General features: G+C 43.7%; 1 protein-coding gene and 14 non-coding genes across 15 annotated transcripts in view; all 15 read right to left on the minus strand.

The window, feature by feature from the left end:
* The window catches only part of cox10 (cytochrome c oxidase assembly factor heme A:farnesyltransferase COX10), a 42622-nt gene that overhangs the window by 21160 nt on the left and 633 nt on the right, over positions 1-20829 (minus strand). The window contains exons 2-4 of the mRNA XM_086139133.1: positions 20511-20589; positions 13832-14025; positions 7111-7224 (exon numbers count right to left, since the gene is read on the minus strand). Coding sequence (XP_085995259.1) covers positions 7111-7224; positions 13832-13856 — 139 coding nt within the window. The 5' untranslated portion in view covers positions 13857-14025; positions 20511-20589. The remainder of the gene's footprint in view (positions 1-7110; positions 7225-13831; positions 14026-20510; positions 20590-20829) is intronic.
* Positions 2-74, minus strand: trnar-ccu (transfer RNA arginine (anticodon CCU)). Its single transcript has one exon. It is a non-coding gene; the product is annotated as a tRNA-Arg (tRNA).
* On the minus strand, positions 170-242 carry trnar-ccu (transfer RNA arginine (anticodon CCU)). The gene has a single exon. It is a non-coding gene; the product is annotated as a tRNA-Arg (tRNA).
* On the minus strand, positions 503-575 carry trnar-ccu (transfer RNA arginine (anticodon CCU)). The gene has a single exon. It is a non-coding gene; the product is annotated as a tRNA-Arg (tRNA).
* On the minus strand, positions 831-903 carry trnar-ccu (transfer RNA arginine (anticodon CCU)). Its single transcript has one exon. It is a non-coding gene; the product is annotated as a tRNA-Arg (tRNA).
* Positions 1163-1235, minus strand: trnar-ccu (transfer RNA arginine (anticodon CCU)). The gene has a single exon. It is a non-coding gene; the product is annotated as a tRNA-Arg (tRNA).
* Positions 1330-1402, minus strand: trnar-ccu (transfer RNA arginine (anticodon CCU)). Its single transcript has one exon. It is a non-coding gene; the product is annotated as a tRNA-Arg (tRNA).
* Positions 1497-1569, minus strand: trnar-ccu (transfer RNA arginine (anticodon CCU)). Its single transcript has one exon. It is a non-coding gene; the product is annotated as a tRNA-Arg (tRNA).
* On the minus strand, positions 1666-1738 carry trnar-ccu (transfer RNA arginine (anticodon CCU)). Its single transcript has one exon. It is a non-coding gene; the product is annotated as a tRNA-Arg (tRNA).
* On the minus strand, positions 1830-1902 carry trnar-ccu (transfer RNA arginine (anticodon CCU)). Its single transcript has one exon. It is a non-coding gene; the product is annotated as a tRNA-Arg (tRNA).
* trnar-ccu (transfer RNA arginine (anticodon CCU)) lies at positions 2663-2735 on the minus strand. Its single transcript has one exon. It is a non-coding gene; the product is annotated as a tRNA-Arg (tRNA).
* trnar-ccu (transfer RNA arginine (anticodon CCU)) lies at positions 2821-2893 on the minus strand. Its single transcript has one exon. It is a non-coding gene; the product is annotated as a tRNA-Arg (tRNA).
* On the minus strand, positions 2987-3059 carry trnar-ccu (transfer RNA arginine (anticodon CCU)). The gene has a single exon. It is a non-coding gene; the product is annotated as a tRNA-Arg (tRNA).
* Positions 3152-3224, minus strand: trnar-ccu (transfer RNA arginine (anticodon CCU)). Its single transcript has one exon. It is a non-coding gene; the product is annotated as a tRNA-Arg (tRNA).
* On the minus strand, positions 3314-3386 carry trnar-ccu (transfer RNA arginine (anticodon CCU)). The gene has a single exon. It is a non-coding gene; the product is annotated as a tRNA-Arg (tRNA).

Here is a 20829-nt window from a genome sequence, read left to right on the forward strand (position 1 = left end):
ACACCCCAGATGGGACTTGAACCCACAATCCCTGGCTTAGGAGGCCAGTGCCTTATCCATTAGGCCACTGGGGCACAAAAATTTACAAATATTGTAATAAAATCCAACCAAAACAGGCCAGTTTTTTTTTCATTTCGGTGAATGGTACCCAACAACAAGGAAAAGTCAACACCCCAGATGGGACTTGAACCCACAATCCCTGGCTTAGGAGGCCAGTGCCTTATCCATTAGGCCACTGGGGCACATAAATTCACAAATATTTTAATAAAATTCAACCAAGAGAGCCCAAGTTTTTTTCATTTTTTTTAATGGTACCCAAAAACAAGGAAAAGCCAACACCCCAGATGGGACTTGAACACACAATACCTGGCTTAGGAGGCCAGTGCCTTATCCATTAGGCCACTGGGGTACACAAATTTACAAATATTTTAATAAAATCCAACCAAGACAGCCCAAGTTTTTTCATTTTTTTTAATGGTACCCAACAACAAGGAAAAGCCAACACCCCAGATGGGACTTGAACCCACAATCCCTGGCTTAGGAGGCCAGTGCCTTATCCATTAGGCCACTGGGGCACAATAATTTGCAAATATTTTATTAAAATCCAACCTAAACAGCCCAAGTTTTTTTTTTTATGGTACCCAACGACAAGGAAAAGCCAACACCCCAGATGGGACTTGCACCCACAATCACTGGTTTAGGAGGCCAGTGAGTTATCCATTAGGCCACTGGGGCACAATAATTTAAGAATATTTTAATAAAATCCAACCAAAACAGCCCAAGGTTTTTTTCTTTTTTTTTAATGGTACCCAACAACAAGGAAAAGCCAACACCCCAGATGGGACTTGAACCCACAATCCCTGGCTTAGGAGGCCAGTGCCTTATCCATTAGGCCACTGGGGCACACAAATTCAAAAATATTTTAATAAAATCCAACCAGGACAGCCCAAGTTTTTTCATTTTTTTTAATGGTACCCAACAACAAGGAAAAGCCAACACCCAAGATGGGACTTGTACCCACAATCAGTGGTTTAGGAGGCCAGTGAGTTATCCATTAGGCCACTGGGGCACAATAATTTAACAATATTTTAATAAAATCCAACCAAAACAGCCCAAGGTTTTTTTTTTTTTTTAATGGTACCCAACAACAAGGAAAAGCCAACACCCCAGATGGGACTTGAACCCACAACCGCTGGCTTAGGAGGCCAGTGCCTTATCCATTAGGCCACTGGGGGACACAAATTCACAAATATTTTAATAAAATCCAACCAGTACAGCCCAGGTTTTTTCATTTTTTTTTAACGGTACCCAACAACAAGGAAAAGCCAACACCCAAGATGGGACTTGAACCCACAATCCCTGGCTTAGGAGGCCAGTGCCTTATCCATTAGGCCACTGGGGCACACAAATTTACAAATATTTTAATAAAATCCAACCAAGACAGCCCAAGTTTTTTCATTTTTTTTTAATGGTACCCAACAAAAAGGAAAAGCCAACACCCCAGATGGGACTTGAACCCACAATCCCTGGCTTAGGAGGCCAGTGCCTTATCCATTAGGCCACTGGGCCACAAAAATTTACAAATATTGTAATAAAATCCAACCAAAACAGCCCAGTTTTTTTTTTCATTTCGGTGAATGGTACCCAACAACAAGGAAAAGTCAACACCCCAGATGGGACTTGAACCCACAATCCCTGGCTTAGGAGGCCAGTGCCTTATCCATTAGGCCACTGGGGCACATAAATTCACAAATATTTTAATAAAATTCAACCAAGAGAGCCCAAGTTTTCATTTTTTTTAATGGTACCCAAAAACAAGGAAAAGCCAACACCCCAGATGGGACTTGAACCCACAATACCTGGCTTAGGAGGCCAGTGCCTTATCCATTAGGCCACTGGGGTACATAAATTCACAAATATTTTAATAAAATCCAACCAAGAGAGCCCAAGTTTTTTCATTTTTTTTTAATGGTACCCAACAACAAGGCGAAGCCAACACCCGAGATGGGACTTGAACCAACAATCCCTGGCTTAGGAGGCCAGTGCCTTATCCATTAGGCCACTGGGGTACATAAATTCACAAATATTTTAATAAAATCCAACCAAGAGAGCCCAAGTTTTTTCATCTTTTTTTAATGGTACCCAACAACAAGGCGAAGCCAACACCCGAGATGGGACTTGAACCAACAATCCCTGGCTTAGGAGGCCAGTGCCTTATCCATTAGGCCACTGGGGCACACAAATTCAAAAATATTTTAATAAAATCCAACCAGGACAGCCCAAGTTTTTTCATTTTTTTTAATGGTACCCAACAACAAGGAAAAGCCAACACCCAAGATGGGACTTGTACCCACAATCACTGGTTTAGGAGGCCAGTGAGTTATCCATTAGGCCACTGGGGCACAATAAGTTAAGAATATTTTAATAAAATCCAACCAGGACAGCCCAGGTTTTTTCATTTTTTTTTAATGGTACCCAACAACAAGGAAAAGCCAACACCCAAGATGGGACTTCAACCCACAATCCCTGGCTTAGGAGGTCAGTGCCTTATCCATTAGGCCACTGGGGCACACAAATTTACAAATATTTTAATAAAATCCAACCAAGACAGCCCAAGTTTTTTCATTTTTTTTAATGGTACCCAACAACAAGGAAAAGCCAACACCCCAGATGGGACTTGAACCCACAATCCCTGGCTTAGGAGGCCAGTGCCTTATCCATTAGGCCACTGGGGCACAATAATTTGCAAATATTTTATTAAAATCCAACCTAAACAGCCCAAGTTTTTTTTTATGGTACCCAACAACAAGGAAAAGCCAACACCCCAGATGGGACTTGAACCCACAATCCCTGGTTTAGGAGGCCAGTGCCTTATCCATTAGGCCACTGGGGTACACAAATTCAAAAATATTTTAATAAAATCCAACCAGGACAGCCCAAGTTTTTTCATTTTTTTTAATGGTACCCAACAACAAGGAAAAGCCAACACCCCATATGGGACTTGAACCCACAATCCCTGGCTTAGGAGGCCAGTGCCTTATCCATTAGGCCACTGGGGCACACAAATCTACAAATATTTTAATAAAATCCAACCAAAACAGCCCAGTTTTTTCATTTTGGTGAATGGTACCCAACAACAAGGAAAAGTCAACACCCCAGATGGGACTTGAACCCACAATCCCTGGCTTAGGAGGCCAGTGCCTTATCCATTAGGCCACTGGGGCACAATAATTTAAGAATATTTTAAGAAAATCCAACCAGAATAGCCCAAGTTTTTTTCATTCATTGGTACCCAACAACAAGGAAAAGCCAACACCCCAGATGGGACTTGAACCCACAATCCCTGGCTTAGGAGGCCAGTGCCTTATCCATTAGGCCACTGGGGCACACAAATCTACAAATATTTTAATAAAATCCAACCAAAACAGCCCAGTTTTTTCATTTTGGTGAATGGTACCCAACAACAAGGAAAAGTCAACACCCCAGATGGGACTTGAACCCACAGTCCCTGGATTAGGAGGCCAGTGCCTTATCTATTAGGCCACTGGGGCACAGCAACTTGAAAATATTTTAATAAAATCCAGCCAAAACAGCCCAACTTTTTTCATTTTGTTGAATGGTACCAAACAACAAGGAAAAGTCAACACCCCAGATGGGACTTGAACCCACAATGCCTGGCTTAGGAGGCCAGTGCCTCATCCATTAGGCCACTGGGGCACAAAAACTCATAAATATTAGAATGAAATCGAAAGTAAACAGACTCTTGTTTTTTTTTTTTAACAGTACCCAACAAGAACAAAAAGCCAACACCCTCGACGAGACTTGAGCGCACAATCCTAGGCTTTGGAAGACTGTGCCTTATCCATTAGGCCACTGGCACAAAGAGAAGGGAATATGGTTCCTGTGAGCATAGTCATCATGGATATTTTGGAGCTGAACCCTCAGCTGCCAGGCTGATACCAAGCGCCTCTCCATGGATCGCAGGTATTCTCATGACCCTGACGTTCACCAGCATTTATGCGCTATCTCTGCGGCTAGGCTTCTCATTGGTCACGGCTCATCCATCAAACGGAGAAGCCCCCCTTTCACCTTGGCCCACACGCAAGCATGGGAGATGAGTGGGCCTTGTGGGGTGGACTCCCAAAAGGCCAGAAAACTGCTTTGAGACAGGAGGTAGGTTTGTCTGTGGTCTTTGGTTTGTGGTTTCACACACAGCGGCTGGGGTTGCTGCGTCATAAACAAAAGTGTGCGCGCTCAAAAGGACCACATCCAATTCTCGGCAGCCACCGGGAATAATAAGTCGCGTCAACCCTGTCGTAAATCTCCTGACTGTGGTGGCGGTAGCTTTCCACCTAGGTGAGAGTAAATAGGCCTCGCTCAGGCGCACTTGCCTCCCTCTCGTAAATTCTGTGTTGGCTATGCGGGTTTGCTTTCGTCCCAGTAGAGGGGCGCGCTACTTTTGAAACCCTAAACCAGGCTTCAAAACCCTCATTTGAAACCCTGTCTTGCAACAGAAACCTGATTTGAAACTCTGCCTTTACCTTGGAACCCTGACTGAAACACAAACCGCAGCTTGAAATCTTTACCCCGAGTTAAAGGCGGTGGACTGGAATCATAAGAAGTCAATCTGCAAATGGACTGTGACCTCCACCTGAACTACAGAAACTTGGAGGCAATTTATTTACAAAGTCATTTTTTTTAACCATCTTTGTAACCCAATTGATCAATTATTTGGCCGGATGAAATATTTATCCAGAGAGGACAGATTCAAGGGAAAATCCACAAAGCATCAAGTTCAGCAAGCCGTGTCCGTCAAAAGGTCAAATGAAATCCCGGGCCGGGCCCGGCGAATCAATGATTGCAAAAGCAGACATTAAGAGACAATTCCTGGAGAAGACTGTGCTCCCTCCGCTCTGTCCGACGTTTATGGCTTCACGGGACGAATAATGTCCCATTGACCTAATCATAACCCATAACCTAATCCGGCTGTGTACTTCTCAACCTGCTATAAATCCACTTTACATTGCCAGGAATCTGCATCTCCATCTAAATTGAACCCAATTGACTTTTAAACTTGAGGAATGACAAGAAAACCGCATCATAAAACCTTGAAATATTCTTACTCGCTGATGTTTTCACTCAAGAGGCATGTTTCTTTTTTGCACAATTCCTCCTCCCTCTCCTGTTGCATCCCGATGAAGGCCTTTTATCGTGATCGCTCTGCTATACCAAGCGTCTGGAAGCGTCAACTATTTTGGGCTTTTTATTTCCCTTACTGTGTTCAAATGCCGGAAGACGTTCCCCTCGTCCACGCACTCCATTGCCGTGCTCCGCCCACATGCCTGGACAAAAACTCAAATCTCTCATGATTTAGCGTCGCTGTCTGTCTAGTATGTTGGTTATATGAGCCAAGGGACATATTTTCTATCAGGATAATGTCATACCACACCACCAAACAAAAAGAAAAATGCCACAGAAAGTATACAGTACCATTTTATAGAATGGGATAAGCAATCAAACAATTACAAAAAGGAAAAACATTCTCAAGGCACTGCAGTTGGCCAAAACTCACGCCCCGAAGCTCAATTACCGCCAAAGGGGTATGTGTCCTTGAGACTTTTTTTTTTGGTGGGGCTACTTTTGGGAAACAAGACGATTGAATGTCATGGTCATAAATTAAACTGACTTTGGGGACTAAATTTTGATCGTTTTCATGAAACTTTAGATTCCAAGTTTACTTTTACTCCAGAGATGGATACGAACCATTTCATCTTAAACACACACACACACACACACACATAATTGTTTCTCACTCTTTGTCTTTCAAAAGACTGGGCTCTTTACTGAAGCCTGTAAGTTTTCATTGGGCGGCATTCCATCGTTGTTTACGACACAGCGCCAATCCCGATGCAATTCCTCGTTACGGACATTCAGCACATGGTTTTCTGTGATGTGGCTTTGTGTGAAGTGTGTGTGTGTGTGTGTGTGTGTAAGGTGACCAGTTAGAAACTTGAGACAGTGAGATTCATGAAGGCCTTCTTTCATGTACCCCCTTCTCGTCCACTCCCCGACTGGAATTGTGCTTCTTTATGCCAAATGTTTTCTGCCGGTCGTTGGGAATGTTTGACGGTCCTTTCGGCGGGGTGCTTTTGTTGTGCCACCCATTTTATTCATCATTCCAAGCTCATCCAAAACAAAGGTACTTTATATGCTATAACTACCTCGGAATGTCGCCTTATTTTTATTTTTCATTTGGTCACAACTTTGTCGGACAAGTGACACATGGAAAAGCCATCATCTGGCACTTGCGGCATAAGTCACAGAGGGGGAAGACGAAAGGGAGTGGGAAAAAGATGGACATTCCGTCCGCTCTGGAAGGCCGGGATACTTTACAGGGCTGTTGTGACGGTCACCACACGTGTGGTGTGTTTTAACCGCCGCCACTCCCGTCAAAACAAGAAACTGGCTCTGTGTGTTTTGAGCTCGGCATCCGGAGACTTCGAGAGGAGATACAGTGCCTGTTTGTGTGAATGTGCGTGTGTGTGTGGGGTGAGGATTACGGATGCATTTCCAAAATTCTGTATGTCAACAAATAACAGGAAGCAGAGGTCATGCATCGTGTTCACATGCATCAATGCGGGCCTTGTGGAAGTAATGCAAATGTAAGTAATACGAGTATGCGTTGCTGGGAGATACGGCCTTCAAAATAAAAGCTCTGAATATTTTCAATTTGTATTTTATTTCTAGTCATCAAACTTCGCTGTCATCTTTCACCCACACACACTTTCGAAAAATATAAGAACGAGCCTTTGGCACCGTGTGCTGATGTATTACATCAATGGAGCGTCTCGACAATAAATGTGATAGTCTCTCCCCTTTGCTTTTTGAACATGAGCAATCATTTGAACACGTCAGCAATCAAACGCTTTCAGAAGGGATTCCGTGAGTGCGTGTATATTTTCTCCCGAAAAGGAAAACACTGAATAATGTTGGGATTGCCGTGTAAATGACAAGTAATAAGTGGCTTTGGGGGAGAAGAATGAAGCCCAATGTGTGCTGTGATGGATGCAGGAAATGGATAGTTAGAGTTGAAATTAGGGCACAGCTCACCCACATTTGTAGAGATTAGCCTTCTGAACGTCTGACGCTCTCTTTCATCGTTTCGAGACATTGAGGAAATGAGGGAATGAGGAGTCGGTCGAGGACACACGTGCTGAAGGAGACCTTAAAAGAAAAAAAAAAAACATCATGATAACTCGCAACTTGGGATAAACATTCATTCATTCATTCTCCGAACCGCTTAATCCTCACTAGGGTCGCGGGGGGTGCTGGAGCCTATCCCAGGCGTCTTCGGGCAGTAGGCGGGGGACACCCTGAACCGGTTGCCAGCCAATCGCAGGGCACACAGAGACGAACAACCATGCGCACTCACACTCACACCTAGGGACAATTTAGTGAGTTCAATCAGCCTGCCATGCATGTCTTTGGAACGTGGGAGGAAATCGGAGTACCCGGAGAAAAACCCACGCAGGCCCGGGGAGAACATGCAAACTCCACACAGGGAGGCCGGAGCTGGAATTGAACCCGGTACCTCTGCACTGTGAAGTCGACGTGCTAACCACTGGACTACCGGGCCGCCCGGGATAAACAATGAATCGATTTTATACATTGATTTGAATTTGCCAAGACTATTTCATTCATGGACTTGTTTGTGACTTTCGTAGCGTAAAGCGCTTCCACTCTTACATGCGTTGCTTGCACTAACAACATGGCTGCGATGAGAGTGGAGAGAGTTTAAGGAAGCACAGTCAGAAGAAATAAAGGAAATCTCAGAAGCTTTAAGCAGGAGAGATCAGGACTTGTTTTGATAAATTTCACTTTCATTTCTTTCCTTTAGTAAAGGACAACAAGTTGATTTTTTTTTAAATTTTAAAGGGATTTTTTTTTTCCAAGGCCATATTTCCAAAGCTCCTTCAGCGCTGAATCATCACTTTTATTATTGTCATTAACAAAATGAGAGCTGATCAATATTTTTATGGACACTTAACGACAGAGAACATTTGGCAGATTAAAATGGAGAGATTTTCTTTGGCGGGCACCAAAATCGTCCATGCTCGAAGCAAATAAAAATTTTGCAGCAATTCCGCTTTTACTTGCACATCCTCGGCATTTGCTCTGCATTTGCTCTGGATATTGATCACGCTGACCAGCGTTAAGCGTCGTCCCGCACGCCTCATGAATAACCTCGTCCGCTTTTCCTCATGTTTAATTCATCTGTGGAGAAGCCGTCCACATGTGCGCTAACTGCCCACCGCCCGTCGCTTTTATTGGAATTTTATCGCCGCTCAGAGATAAAAGCGCAGCAGTGTGTGTTCCCGGCGCGATCATTAAAAGGAAACAAGTGCGTCAGCAGCGGACGGCCTGCAATTTCTCCATCACGATCATCTTCGATTAGACTTAATTGGATTATGTCAACACGCTAGCGTATCGTTTATGTAACAGCAACCTAGTAAGAAAAATGCTATATTTTGTGTTGGAGAAGCTTTATGCACAGATGACAACGTAGTTTCGGCATATAAAATAATGACAGGCCACTTGGTGACAAAAATCCACAAACTTCCTCCACTCGATTTCGTGTTCACACGCAGATATTTTCAACAACAACGGCATCTTGTCTTGGGGCTGCTTTGCTACTCCATTACTATCGTCAATGGATGCTGAATCCAAAATTCCTTTTAACTTGTGTGCAGGTCTGCTTTGCAACTACAGTTGAAGTTATTGCTGCCAAAAGAGGCTTAACCACTTATTAAATCCAAAAGGCTCACATACTTATCCTACCCAGCACGGTGATGTTCACAAGTCGTGCTCTGTCAAAACATGGAAACATGTACAGTAATTGCCTGTGTGGTATTAGTTTAAGAAAATAGTGTTTGTGGTGAATTACGTGAACACCGGATCATATTTCTTTTTATGATTTCCTGCAGACATGCAGGCAGGAGTTCATCCCAAGAGTTCAAATACTGTACTTGCAACTGCATCGGTTTGTGACGGGTTTTGCGTGAAAGGCATATCAACCCCCGATATTAACACGTCTCAGTTTTGCAGACTATCCCTGTAAAAGGGGCCAGTAATTGCACTTCACATAAGAATATTTTTCCCCCCCTTATCTGTCCCTGAAACCATCCCAGGCTCTCCTGATTCTTTTCTGGGATGTGTTCCACTCCTTTGCATTTCTCAATCAATCTAAAGCCCTTAATTGGCCACATGCTCTGGTGGGAAAGCACAGAAAGGAGGAAAAAAAAAAGGGAGGAACGTGTGCAGACTGACTCGGTAAACAGACGGCGGTGGGAGTGATAAACTGTGTTCTCGTCGAGGGTGTCGGTGAAAGAGAAGTACTAATGAATGCAAACATAAGTTAAAGCTAGCGCTAACTCCCATGGTCCGAATGGCAGTGATGATCACATGGTTTGCTCACAATATCACGGCTACAACCACGGGAGTAGGGGGCAAGGTGACCTGTTGAGGTATTTGTGACAAATTATTCATTCGCAAGCTTGGCTATGACAAAAGTGTCACTGGTCTTGGCAGCCGGACGCTTTGCTCACACGGGCGGGATTTGGACCGTGGGTGACTAATTGGGGATGGCTGCTGCACAGAAAGGCCAAAGCCAAGATTTGAACTGAGAACCTTGAAACTAGGCGTCAGACATGCTAACGACTAGTTCTCTACACATAAACAAACCAGTACGGTAAGCAACACTCATGCGGTTGTCTAATGTGGGATGTCCTGTCGGAGACAAATATTGTCGCTTCGAAACATTTCACGCAGTGGCAACTGCAAGACGCAGAGCAGCTGCGCCGCCATTTGATGACCTTATTACAGCGCTAGTCTACTTTGTCTTCTTTCAAACTGGCGCCGCAGTCAGTCTTGATGAGAATCCGCCACTTACCTTTATTAATGGCAGCCCGCCCCCTCCTCCCCGCAATCCTGCGCTAATAAAAGCTAACACAGTTGTGATGAGCGCCCTGCTACGTTTACATATGACACATAAGTGTCGGTCATATTTCTAGCAACTCCAAACAAGATGAGTAAGTTGTCCTTGCCCAGACGCAGTCCGTATTAACGTGTCAGAGGATATGATTTATGGCTTGTCTGTCCCGTGCTCAAGCTAAATGATGGGACCGGTTTTAGCTCAGCTTCTCCCCCAAATGCCCTTCTCGCCCGGAAAACAAAAAGGACAAGCAAGATGAAGGTGATTGACAAGATACGGCTGGACACGTCGGAGTACAGTTGTTTTGGTATTCAGTGTTTGTCAGTACATTATTATTACTATAATTGGTAAAAATGGCAAAAATGAAGCTCCGTTCGCTAGTTAGCGCGATTGAGCAAAACTTAACATCAACCGCTACGATGTAACTCATCCATGGCAATACAAATCAAAACCACAACCTCATTAGCGCCGATAACGTCTCTGTTCGATGACCAGCATCACTCATGGCTAAATCGAAAGTAAACTTTGTAATCCTGGGGGAGCTTTACACTGCAGCTAATCCCACGTTTTGACTCACAAAGAATTTAAAGTGCCGCGCGTTAACCAAACAAGGATTAGCGCGCACGAGAAAAGACGCTTTAAAAAAAAGTGGTGGCTTAGAAAGTTGTGCGAAAGTTCTGACGTTGGCGCTCACTGAGCGGCCTCTTCGCAGGTACCACAGAGCTCTGTTGAGTATTCGAAATGATTCCCTCGAGTGCCCTTGATGCTCTCGAAGAGAACAAGCTTGCACACAATAACATCTGCTCCTCCTGAAAGTAACTCCTCAGAGGAAGCGAGGTGCCAAAGGGAAGACTTGTAAGGCTGCCAAGAGTAAGTTGCATCCACCCGTAATTTACTAACCATAATATTGAGTTGCCTGGGTGTCATTAAAAAACAAAACAAATTTGCCTAATGTTTCCAATATCTTTGAAATGATAAACGCTAATCGACATTCATAGTGAATAAAATTACATGGTGAACGCTCACCGTTGGCGAGGTTTTAGACCAAGCCATTTTAAAAATGTAGCCCTTGAGCATGTTTGACCATATCTTGTTTAAACCCTACATAAGCCCCACACCATCAAGCCAAAACACTTTAAGAACATTTCAAACGTATTCTTCAACATGAGCCTAAAACATCGTAAATTCGTTAGATTATTGATTATACAAACACCACAATGTTTTTATACGTCATTAAGATGTGCTTGCAATAAATTTATATTGTTGTGTTACGATGGACAAACGACAAGGTGGCACACGTCTTGATTGATAAGCGGATACAATTACTGTCCGGCGCGTAGAGCAATGTGACGAACAGCCGCTACCGTGTGACATTTTAATCTCGCCACAGATTAATGGTATGCCGCGACACTGCCGAATATTTCCACTATTGATTTTTCTTCCCTGATGAATCAAACGCTTCCGTTCAAGTGACAGTTTTAACAGACATCGAGTAGCTATGGGAGATTTATTCATTCACCGTTCATTTAGTCCACTGTGCTGCACCATGCTGACAGATGTGTCTAATTTTTGCAGTTTTTATCTATGACAGAAAGTCCAAATAGCACATACGAAGCAAAATAATGGAAATGCCAGAGTGGAGTTTGTGGGTTAGTGAGTTAATTAGCTAGCTTAGTTAGTTAGCGATTAGGCAACAACTTGGCAATTAAAATACTTAGTTCCGAAATTTGTTAGTTGTCCAGATCCAAATCCAGATCCAGAAGGAAAAAAAAACGGCCACAGTTTGGCTTTAGTCACAGCTGCTTCTAGTCAACCGACAGGTAAAGTAGCTCCCTGCCGATTGTGTCGTTTTTTTAACTTTCTGGACCTGGATTTGCCACCTCTGTTAAATTGCTAACTACTAGCTAGCTTACGTTGTAGGTAGGTCATTAACTTGATTATGCAAAATCTAATATTAATTAATTAGTATGGACGACCAAGAAAAGAACTCCAGTTCGGTTTTTTTTCTTTGTGTATGTTAGTTTAAAAAAATGTCACAGCGAAACGGATCAGTCATCGCCCAGAAAAAAAGTTTGTTGCTTGAGTGCGCGTGACTTTGGTTTTACCACCACCTACAGGACTAAAGTGAAACTGAACTTGTCTGTTTAGCATTGAGAAGCCAAAGAGTGCGTGTCACTCAAAAATATTAAGTAAAAAGCAAGCTGTCAAAGCAGCTTCCCTGTGATTTACAGCACAGTTTTAATTGTCTTGTAAAAATCAAACCGAAGTTGTTTGAGAAATTCCAAAGTGCGACTCCCCGGGCTTGTTTACAGCAGGAGGGAACCGCAGTCAAGGACGGTCAGCAGATAGCATGCAGGAGAAAGCGGAGGACAAGGAGGAGGGGGAGGACGGGCCAACGTGATAGTAAGAAAGTCGGTCAGATAAAGACCTCGTTACAATGACAACGCAAGACTGGAGACAGATGGACAATTTGGAACGTTGCTGACAGTCCAGGTCTCCTCAATACCATTGTGAGTAGGATGTTAGTTTTGAGTGTTCAAAAATTAAGTTTTCTTACTGTTTTTTTTTAACCGAGCCTGCATCCAATAATACAATGTGTCTTGTGTATATAATTCAAATACATACAGCGGGCTGCACTACACATACGTAGCAATAAAAAAAAAAAAATGTTGGCCACACTAATAGCTATGAGTGAGCATACAGGGGGAGGAGGAGGAAAGACAAGATGTCACTAAGGCAGGATGATGTGCGAGAAAGTGGTTTACTCAAAAAAAAAAACCAAACAGTTTCGTTTAGCCCCCATAAGCCTCGGGTTCAGAGGTGCCAGTGAAGGAGGGGCTTGGCCGCCCTTTGGTGTCAGAACAAAGCCCAGCTAAAACGAATACAGCCTCTAAATTAGCCATGCAAATCCTGCACTGCACGGCGGGATTACGCTTGAGATGAAACTTTTGGGATGGAGAAGACTCTTATTAGGATTTTTATTCCCTCATAAGGCCCTGGAGAGCAGTTTAGAGCAGGCTTGCAGGAACGGGGAGGGGCTTCATCAGTGTTCCGACCATTACAGCTCCCGCAAGACTACTCAGCAGACTGCGCAGAAACACAAAGACAAGGCCCCACTCGGCATGCAGGACAGCCACACAATGTCATTTCATAATGTCTCTCTCTGGCAGCCTTAATAGTGCCACAATATGTTCTATATTACTGTAACAAACACTGGGAAGAACCAAGAGTTCTTCAAACTAAGTTATACTAAACATAGTGCTGGGCGATGAAGCGATTTTATGGAGAACTTGGAGCTTTTTGGCAAGACCGATTTGGTTGAAATGATTTTATTTTGCAGCTGCTGTTGGTCAAAGTGCATTTCAGTTCATGTGCACTGCTTGCACTAAAAACATGGCTGAGAACGGAGTGGAGCTAATCTACAGAGTCCATGTCGCCAATTTCGCCATTTGGTTGCCATGTTTCACAATTTTTTTCAACGTCTAGCAATGCTTATAGTTACGTTCGTTCTTGAACTGATGCCTGGGGACAGTAGCCGATGGTGTCAAAGACAGATGTGCTAAACATTTATCCACCATGCTGCCTACGTACAGCTCTCTAAATATTTGTGTGGTATTTTTTTTCTTAGTCTGTCTGCGTCAAAATAAATTATGCAAACAGTAGAAGAAGACGAGCCTGGTGGGTAAAAATAGGGTTTACTTCAGCATCAAAGTAAGGTGTGAATAATGACAAAAATGTCCGCCATGTCCTCAAAGGCGAGATGCTAAGTCGCTTGTGAAGATTGACAGCTGAGGTAATTGTGTATGTGTGTGTGTGTGTGTGTGTTGTGTGTGTGTTTACGTGAGGGCGTGGCATTCGAGGCCATGGACCAGACAAGGGATTGGTGCCGTCTGACTGCTGGCTTATCACCAGACTGGCTGTCACCTGGCGAGATATGAGTTGAGCTAGCTTGTGGTTCGAGCCCCACGGCGGTATGACGAGCTGGTGCTACGCTGGTGAGACTCTCTCGTGTTCGGACGAAGCGACGTCATCCTCTGGAATGCACATTAAAAAAAAAACAAACACGTAGCATGATCAGCATCCAAGAAAATGTATTCATGTATTTATTTATTTACAGAAGTAATCATCGTACACGCTGGCTAACATTTCCGTTTTTGCGTAGCCAAGCTAATGTTTAAATTCGTCAAGCATACTTTGATCATGGTCAAGATGTGTTAAAAAATAAAGCAATAAAAAATACGGTATAATTGTTTTATTGCTACTAGCCCAATAGAATGTTTCCATTTTTGTGTTTATCCAGGTTGACATGAGAGCAAATAGCACGTGTGCTAACCTGGCACGTGTGACAGATCGTCGGTTACTTTTTTTTTTTTTTTTTATGTTGTGAATCTACAATGAATGACGCATATTCAGACCATTCAACGACGTCACCTATTGTCGAACAAATGACAAATTAGTCGCACGCGGCATCAGCGTTTTCTTTAAAAGACAAAATTCTGTGTCTTTATTATGAGAGTATTTTGAAAAAAAGTCTGGCCACTCTGAAATCCCGTTGCGTGCCATTGGAAATAAAAACACAAGGTCGGGGGCATTAACTTAAAGCGCTTATGCATTTCTCTTGCGGCGAGCAATCCAAACTGTGCCACTTTGTTTTCGCATGCCACGGACTCCCATCCACTTTGTCAATCAGGCGTAATGCGCGGTGTCATTGCGTCACGCTGCAAAAACACACATTTTCCGTCCCCCTAAGCAGTCCTTGATTACCTCTCCTCTCCTCCTCTAAGTCTCGGTAAGACTTTTTCGGGGATTGTTTGGGACATAAGCTTTTAGAAACATGTAGGTTATAAAGAACTTCATGTCAAAGGGAAATAAATATCAGTTCTGCCAACTTGGTGAATTTTTTTGACCACTCTTACGACCATGTTAAAAAGTTTTGTTTTTTTTTGCAAGGGAGTCCTGGCCAAGCAGCAGAGATACAAGACAGAAGTTGACAAACACATTCTGATTGAATTCCCTCGAAGAAGCAGGCAACTGAGCAGAATCATTTTCAAATAGTTTTCCGTACGTTTATTGAAGTGTTGGAAAATTTGGACCCGAGGTAGGTGCTTCCAGGCCATAAATATTTTATTGAAGTTGGCTTGTTAACTTGAGAAATGACCATGAAAGGGCTGGCACCAGACTTGGTGCATGCATCAACTGAACCCCCAAAAAAACCCAATCAAAAATCGGGAAACAGATTTTTGGGTGAAAAATATAAACCTGAGATTTTCTTTTCGGGCCGCACTGTTAAAATTCTCAATGGCTGTTCATTCATCGCCGTTCCTGTGGATAGCCCCATCCAGACTGAACTCCCATAATTTCTCCTAGGGGTCCGAGCGGCGTGACATCACGGGGCTGCCATATGGACACAATGAGGACTTTGAGGCTGCGGTGGTTAGCGAAAAACAAGCTTACGACGTGTACGTCAACACATCTGAATAACGCGCAAAAGTGGAGATGAGAGTTAACGTCTGGAAAAAATTAGTGAAATGTTTGACTTTTGGGGGAGGGGGACACGTGCACACACACACACATATACACGCATGCATGGATTATCAGAGAATTTGGTGGGGTATGTAATGACAGCTGAGGGGTTTTAATATTTAAAAATAAATAAAAAGCAGCAGTAGCATTTGAGAACAGGCACTGTTATTGTTTCCATCAGCAATATTTAAACTTTTTTGAACCCCCCAAAACGTGTGACTTTATTCTAATAAAATTAAAAACATTTTTATAAAACTGCAACTTGAATCTAGTCATACTAGACATTTTTCGCAGAAATGAAAAAAAATACAACTTCAACCTTGTACTATTAAGTTTCTTAAAATACAACTATTCTTATACGCAAACACACACACACAAAAAAAAGAATTCTCAAAAATATTGCACTTATAGAAAAAGTATCCCTTCATTTTGTTCGTGAGAGTGATATTCTGACTTTTTCCAAGAAGAAAATATAACTTTCATCTTGTAATATTTCTGTCTTGACAACACTTTTACCCGATATACTTAAAAGAAAACCACACACGATTGTGGTGAGACTACAACTGTGAAGATAAGAACTCCGGGGAAAAAAATTACAGTAACGTTTCACATTTGCGGGGAGGCGACACACACACACACACACACAGTCAGACAATTTAGAGGGCTGCATAATGACAGCTGAGCGGTTTGAATAGATGTTATACTTATATATTTTTTAAAAAACATTGCATTCCTCACAGCTCGCATGTGTGTTTTGTGAGCAAGCAGGTGTTTGTGTGCCGAGCCGTCAGCTTTGCCTTATAAAAACGTCGTCCGGCCGGCGCAGGCACAAGTGCATATTTATGTGCCGTTAAGCAGAGCCGCTGGATACTTGGCTCGGCCCAGTCAGACGCACTGTCACCCGCTGATAAGCTTTATTACTGTGCTGCTTGTGTGTGGATGTGAGAAAGAGATGGATGCTCCTCCATTATGATGATGTTCTGGCAAGGTAATGTATTCCAGGCTCGCAGTTGTAAATGAGTGGTGTCAAACTCTGGCCCCCATCTCTGCTATCTGTACATCCAAATGAGATGGAGGTAAGGGGGGGGGTTGTGATGGCGGGGGTATTTCCAGTAATTTATGGCCTTTTTTGTTCCTCTTTTCATCCTGGATGAATTAATAAGAGATGTTCCAGGAGATGGCGGCCCGGTAGTCCAGTGGTTAGCACGTCGGCTTCACAGTGCAGAGGTACCGGGTTCGATTCCAGCTCCGGCCTCCCTGTGTGGAGTTTGCATGTTCTCCCCGGGCCTGCGTGGGTTTTCTCCGGGTGCTCCGGTTTCCTCCCACATTCCAAAAACATGCATGGCAGGTTGATTGGACGCTCTAAATTGTCCCTAGGTGTGAGTGTGGGCGTGGATGGTTGTTCGTCTCTGTGTGCCCTGCGATTGGCTGGCAACTGATTCAGGGTGTCCCCCGCCTACTGCCCGAAGACGGCTGGGATAGGCTCCAGCACCCCCCGCGACCCTAGTGAGGATCAAGCGGTTCGGAAAATGGATGGATGGATGTTCCAGGAGTTCCACGTTGATGTGGTCAGGCAGATAGAGGGACGGAGGCTTGAAGTCTTCACATTCCATTCATCACTGTGTATTTTAGCAGTGGAACCTTCTTGTTGTCATAGCGATATTGTATTCTACTTGCGAGTACAATACAGTGAATGCTCGCTACTTCACAGATTGAGACGATCCGTTGATAATTTCCATCACTGCCATAGCGATCCAGAGCTTTCCCTGGATCATCTTGAGAAGTTTAGCCCGCTGCTTTCTCAAGAGGCAATCCCACAAGGAGCCTCACCTGCAGCGGCAAGGTGCTGTTCATTGGTGTACTATCGCTATTCGCTAGCTCCTTCTTCGCATCAAGGGCCGCAACTGGCCCTTGATGCATTTTTTTTTTTTTTAAACAAAGCCAAGAGTCTTTTCATAACATGCTGTAGAAGCCAGTCATCAAACAGGACCTCTGAGGAGTGCTAGCGCACGCATGTTGTAAAAAAAAATAAAAATACAGATGACGATCTCACGGGCAGACACTGACAATAACAAATGTTCTTCATTACATATTTTAGCGGCTGACCGCGTATGACGTCGGGTGTTGTGCATACGGCGCTTGGCGGGCAGGCGATGAGGTTAGCGGCTCGCTAACGGCTGAACGATGGTGAGTTTACGATGCGAGTGACAAGGACAGATTGCCTCGGGGCTCGTCTCACCATCGTTAGCTGGTAGCGGCAAAGCAACGGAGGATTCCAGCATTGTTCAGGTGTCAAATGCAAGAACCCCAACCATTCAGTTGCTGCAGTATCTATAAACACTCGATTCATTTTGGCTTGATACCCTACTTTGATACACTAAACCTCCTTTGAAGCCCAAACTTGAAACCTTTAAGGTGTCTAATCTCTCTCTGAAGCCCTACTCTGACACCTACCACTGACTCGACTGGTGGAAACGCCAACGCATTTTATCGTGTGTGTTTTATATTTAGCGTTGGGGAATTACATCGCTCATGCTAAGCGTCGTTACTCTGCAGTCTTGAGTGTGGTTTGAATCTATAAGATATGGGCCAGAAACTCACGACGGAGTCACTGCGGCTGCGAATCATCCCGCTTCTCATTAACCGCAAAGTTTTGCCCGGCTCCGCTTTCGAGAAGCCCGCCGTCCCGAAAGCGCAGCGGATTCCGACATTCCTAGAAGTCTTGGGTCGGGCTGGCGCCTTGCCGGCCTTGTAGCGCGTCCAGGAAAAGCGGGAACGTCTGCGGCGTTAAATGGATTTTTTTTTTTTTTTTCCACCCACTTCAACTGTTCGTTGTCATTAGTGGCTCATCTGTCTGCAGAGCGAAGGCAATATCCGCCACAGCCTCGTCTCATGCTGTATCTCGGCTCATACGGCCTTCAGGGAGTTTATTATTCGGAAGGAGGGAGGATGGGGCTGCCCTGAATCCCTAACCCAGGCTTGACACCCTAATTTGAGATCCTATCTCTGGCTTGAAACCGGACTTAGAAACCATAACGTGGACTTTTAGACCCTCTTTTGGCACTGTAAATACAAATGGTGTGATGAAACCTTAACACTGGCTTAAACCTATTTTGACAAGCTAACCTAATCTTGAAAAGTACTTTGAAATCTTAGCCCAGGCTTGAAACCCTAATTTGAAACCCCAACCCAGGTTTGAAACACTAGCTTTAAACGCATATCATAACCCGTGAAATGAAACCCTAACCCTTTCGGGGACAGCGGTTACTACAGTGGACAGTTTATCATGTTATCAGGTTACAGGGTTGCACAAAAGGGTTAATTCTGACTTCAAAGCCTATACGTTGAAATCGTACTCCAAAAAAAACGAATGATGGTGTTTGGTATTTGGTCACTTTTTTCTTGAGGTGGGGCGGGCATGAAAACGTTGCTCAAAGTGGTACAACTGACCGCTGGGGTGTTGAACCAGAACCAAACACCTGATTCAACAAGCGCTTAGCGGATTCGTCTTGCGAACCCTCCACATGATCCAATGTGTGCTTTGCGATTGAGCGCGGCGATTAGAAGCGCGCGGCGTTCCGCTGTCGTCTTTGGATCCGCAGGACCTGATGGGTATCTTCAGGAAATGGCGGATGGGACTTCCACATATTGCTTTTTAATGAACAGCCTCTAATGTGACGCCTACGCTGCTCATTTGCCGGTCGCCAAGATCGTATCGCCCTCAAGCATCTCCAGCTTTTGCCCTTTCACTCGAGATTGATCACGTCATCTATTTTGCTTTTGGCTACGTGTTATTTACGTCAGCATCGTGTTTGGCAATATGGCCTTAAAATAAGAGCTCAAAGCAGTTCCAACAACAAAAACTAACTGTTCCTTGACCTAATATACAACTTAATGACTTGAAGTAAAGACTTAACAATTCTTTGAATATTAATAATTGATGTTATTTTAACCCTGCGTTATTATTTAGGGCTTTGACAAGCCATGTGACTTCTGTGAGGGAATGCGGACTGATCGAGCAATGATAAAAAGACTTGACATACGATTTGTTAAGCTATGATGGAACCTGGGGTGACGGGTGGGAGCTAATACCCAGGCGCATTGTCCCCCTACCCAACAACACGGCGGCACATCTGTCCGGCCGTGTGGAGCTCTCTGTCCACTTTTCCGGCGCGCCGCCCCTCACATTCTCATGCTAAATGGCCGGCAGGCAGAGCAGCAGATGTGAAACATTTGGTTCCGTTTTTGTCCACTTGTAAAGGAATAATAGGGCCCGTTATCACCATTTTGTTCCTCTATGTGTCATAAAATAAAGAGTTCATGGAGGTGGAGGGAAACTTCCATGGTGGCCTTGCTTATGGGTGGGAGAGGCAGGGAGAAAAAAAAAAGTCTGTTTTTTAGCGATTTGTGTTGCTCAAAAATTTCAGCACTTGTGGAATTGGACAGCTTGCAAAAGCCACCATTTACTAGAATGTGTATAAATGACAAGAATAACACTCAGTGGAGCATAGACCAAGGCCGCACTGTTAGAAGAAAATGGAGGAAACTATGCAAACCGAACCGCGAAGGTCGAAACAAACGGTTTGGACAGCTTTCATCAACCAACTCACCTGTAGTTACATTACATAGCTGCACATACATTTTAAAAATCACAATTTTTACATGTGCCAAAGCAGTCTTTATGTTGCTCGATAAACTGTGATGTTAGCTTACCTGTCTTTGTGGGATTTGCAGTGACGAATTGAAGTTTTGTGATGTTGTTGCGAGAGTTCAGTGCATAGTGCAACCACCTCTGTTTGCCGTAGATTTGTTTTAATAATGCAAAAATACTCACAAAAGACAACAATGTCACTCAGTGGAAGATAGACCTCCACCAAGGCAACAGTGTTAAGTGTGGGCGTGGGTGGGGGGTGGGGAGGGGGGGGGGGGGGGTAAATGTGTACAGTATTTGACTACTTCCCACTTCATTAATGGATTAACATGGTGGAATATTTACCTGTACCATCATGGCTCCAGTTGAGCGGAAGGTAGACTCTTCTATTGGAAATTCATGATCACTTTGATCCATATTCTTCCTGAAAGCAGAATAGTTATGTTGGATTAGTTAAATAGTCATTGACACAAGTCTCTGGCAACCCAAAAAAGATTATTAATAGTGATAAATTGTGAATGAAATTACAAGTAGCTAACCTAGTACGTAGGTGAATATAACAAAATAAAGGCATTGTTTATTCTTCACAAAACTACTAAAGTAAAAAGTACCTTGTATTAAGAGTAATCAGAAAAGTGCAATTCATTCGAAAACTAAAGTAAAT

Source organism: Hippocampus guttulatus, chromosome 19 (genome assembly GCF_054856545.1).
Source record: "Hippocampus guttulatus isolate MCC_2025c chromosome 19, RoL_Hgut_1.0, whole genome shotgun sequence".
Taxonomy (NCBI): domain Eukaryota; kingdom Metazoa; phylum Chordata; class Actinopteri; order Syngnathiformes; family Syngnathidae; genus Hippocampus; species Hippocampus guttulatus.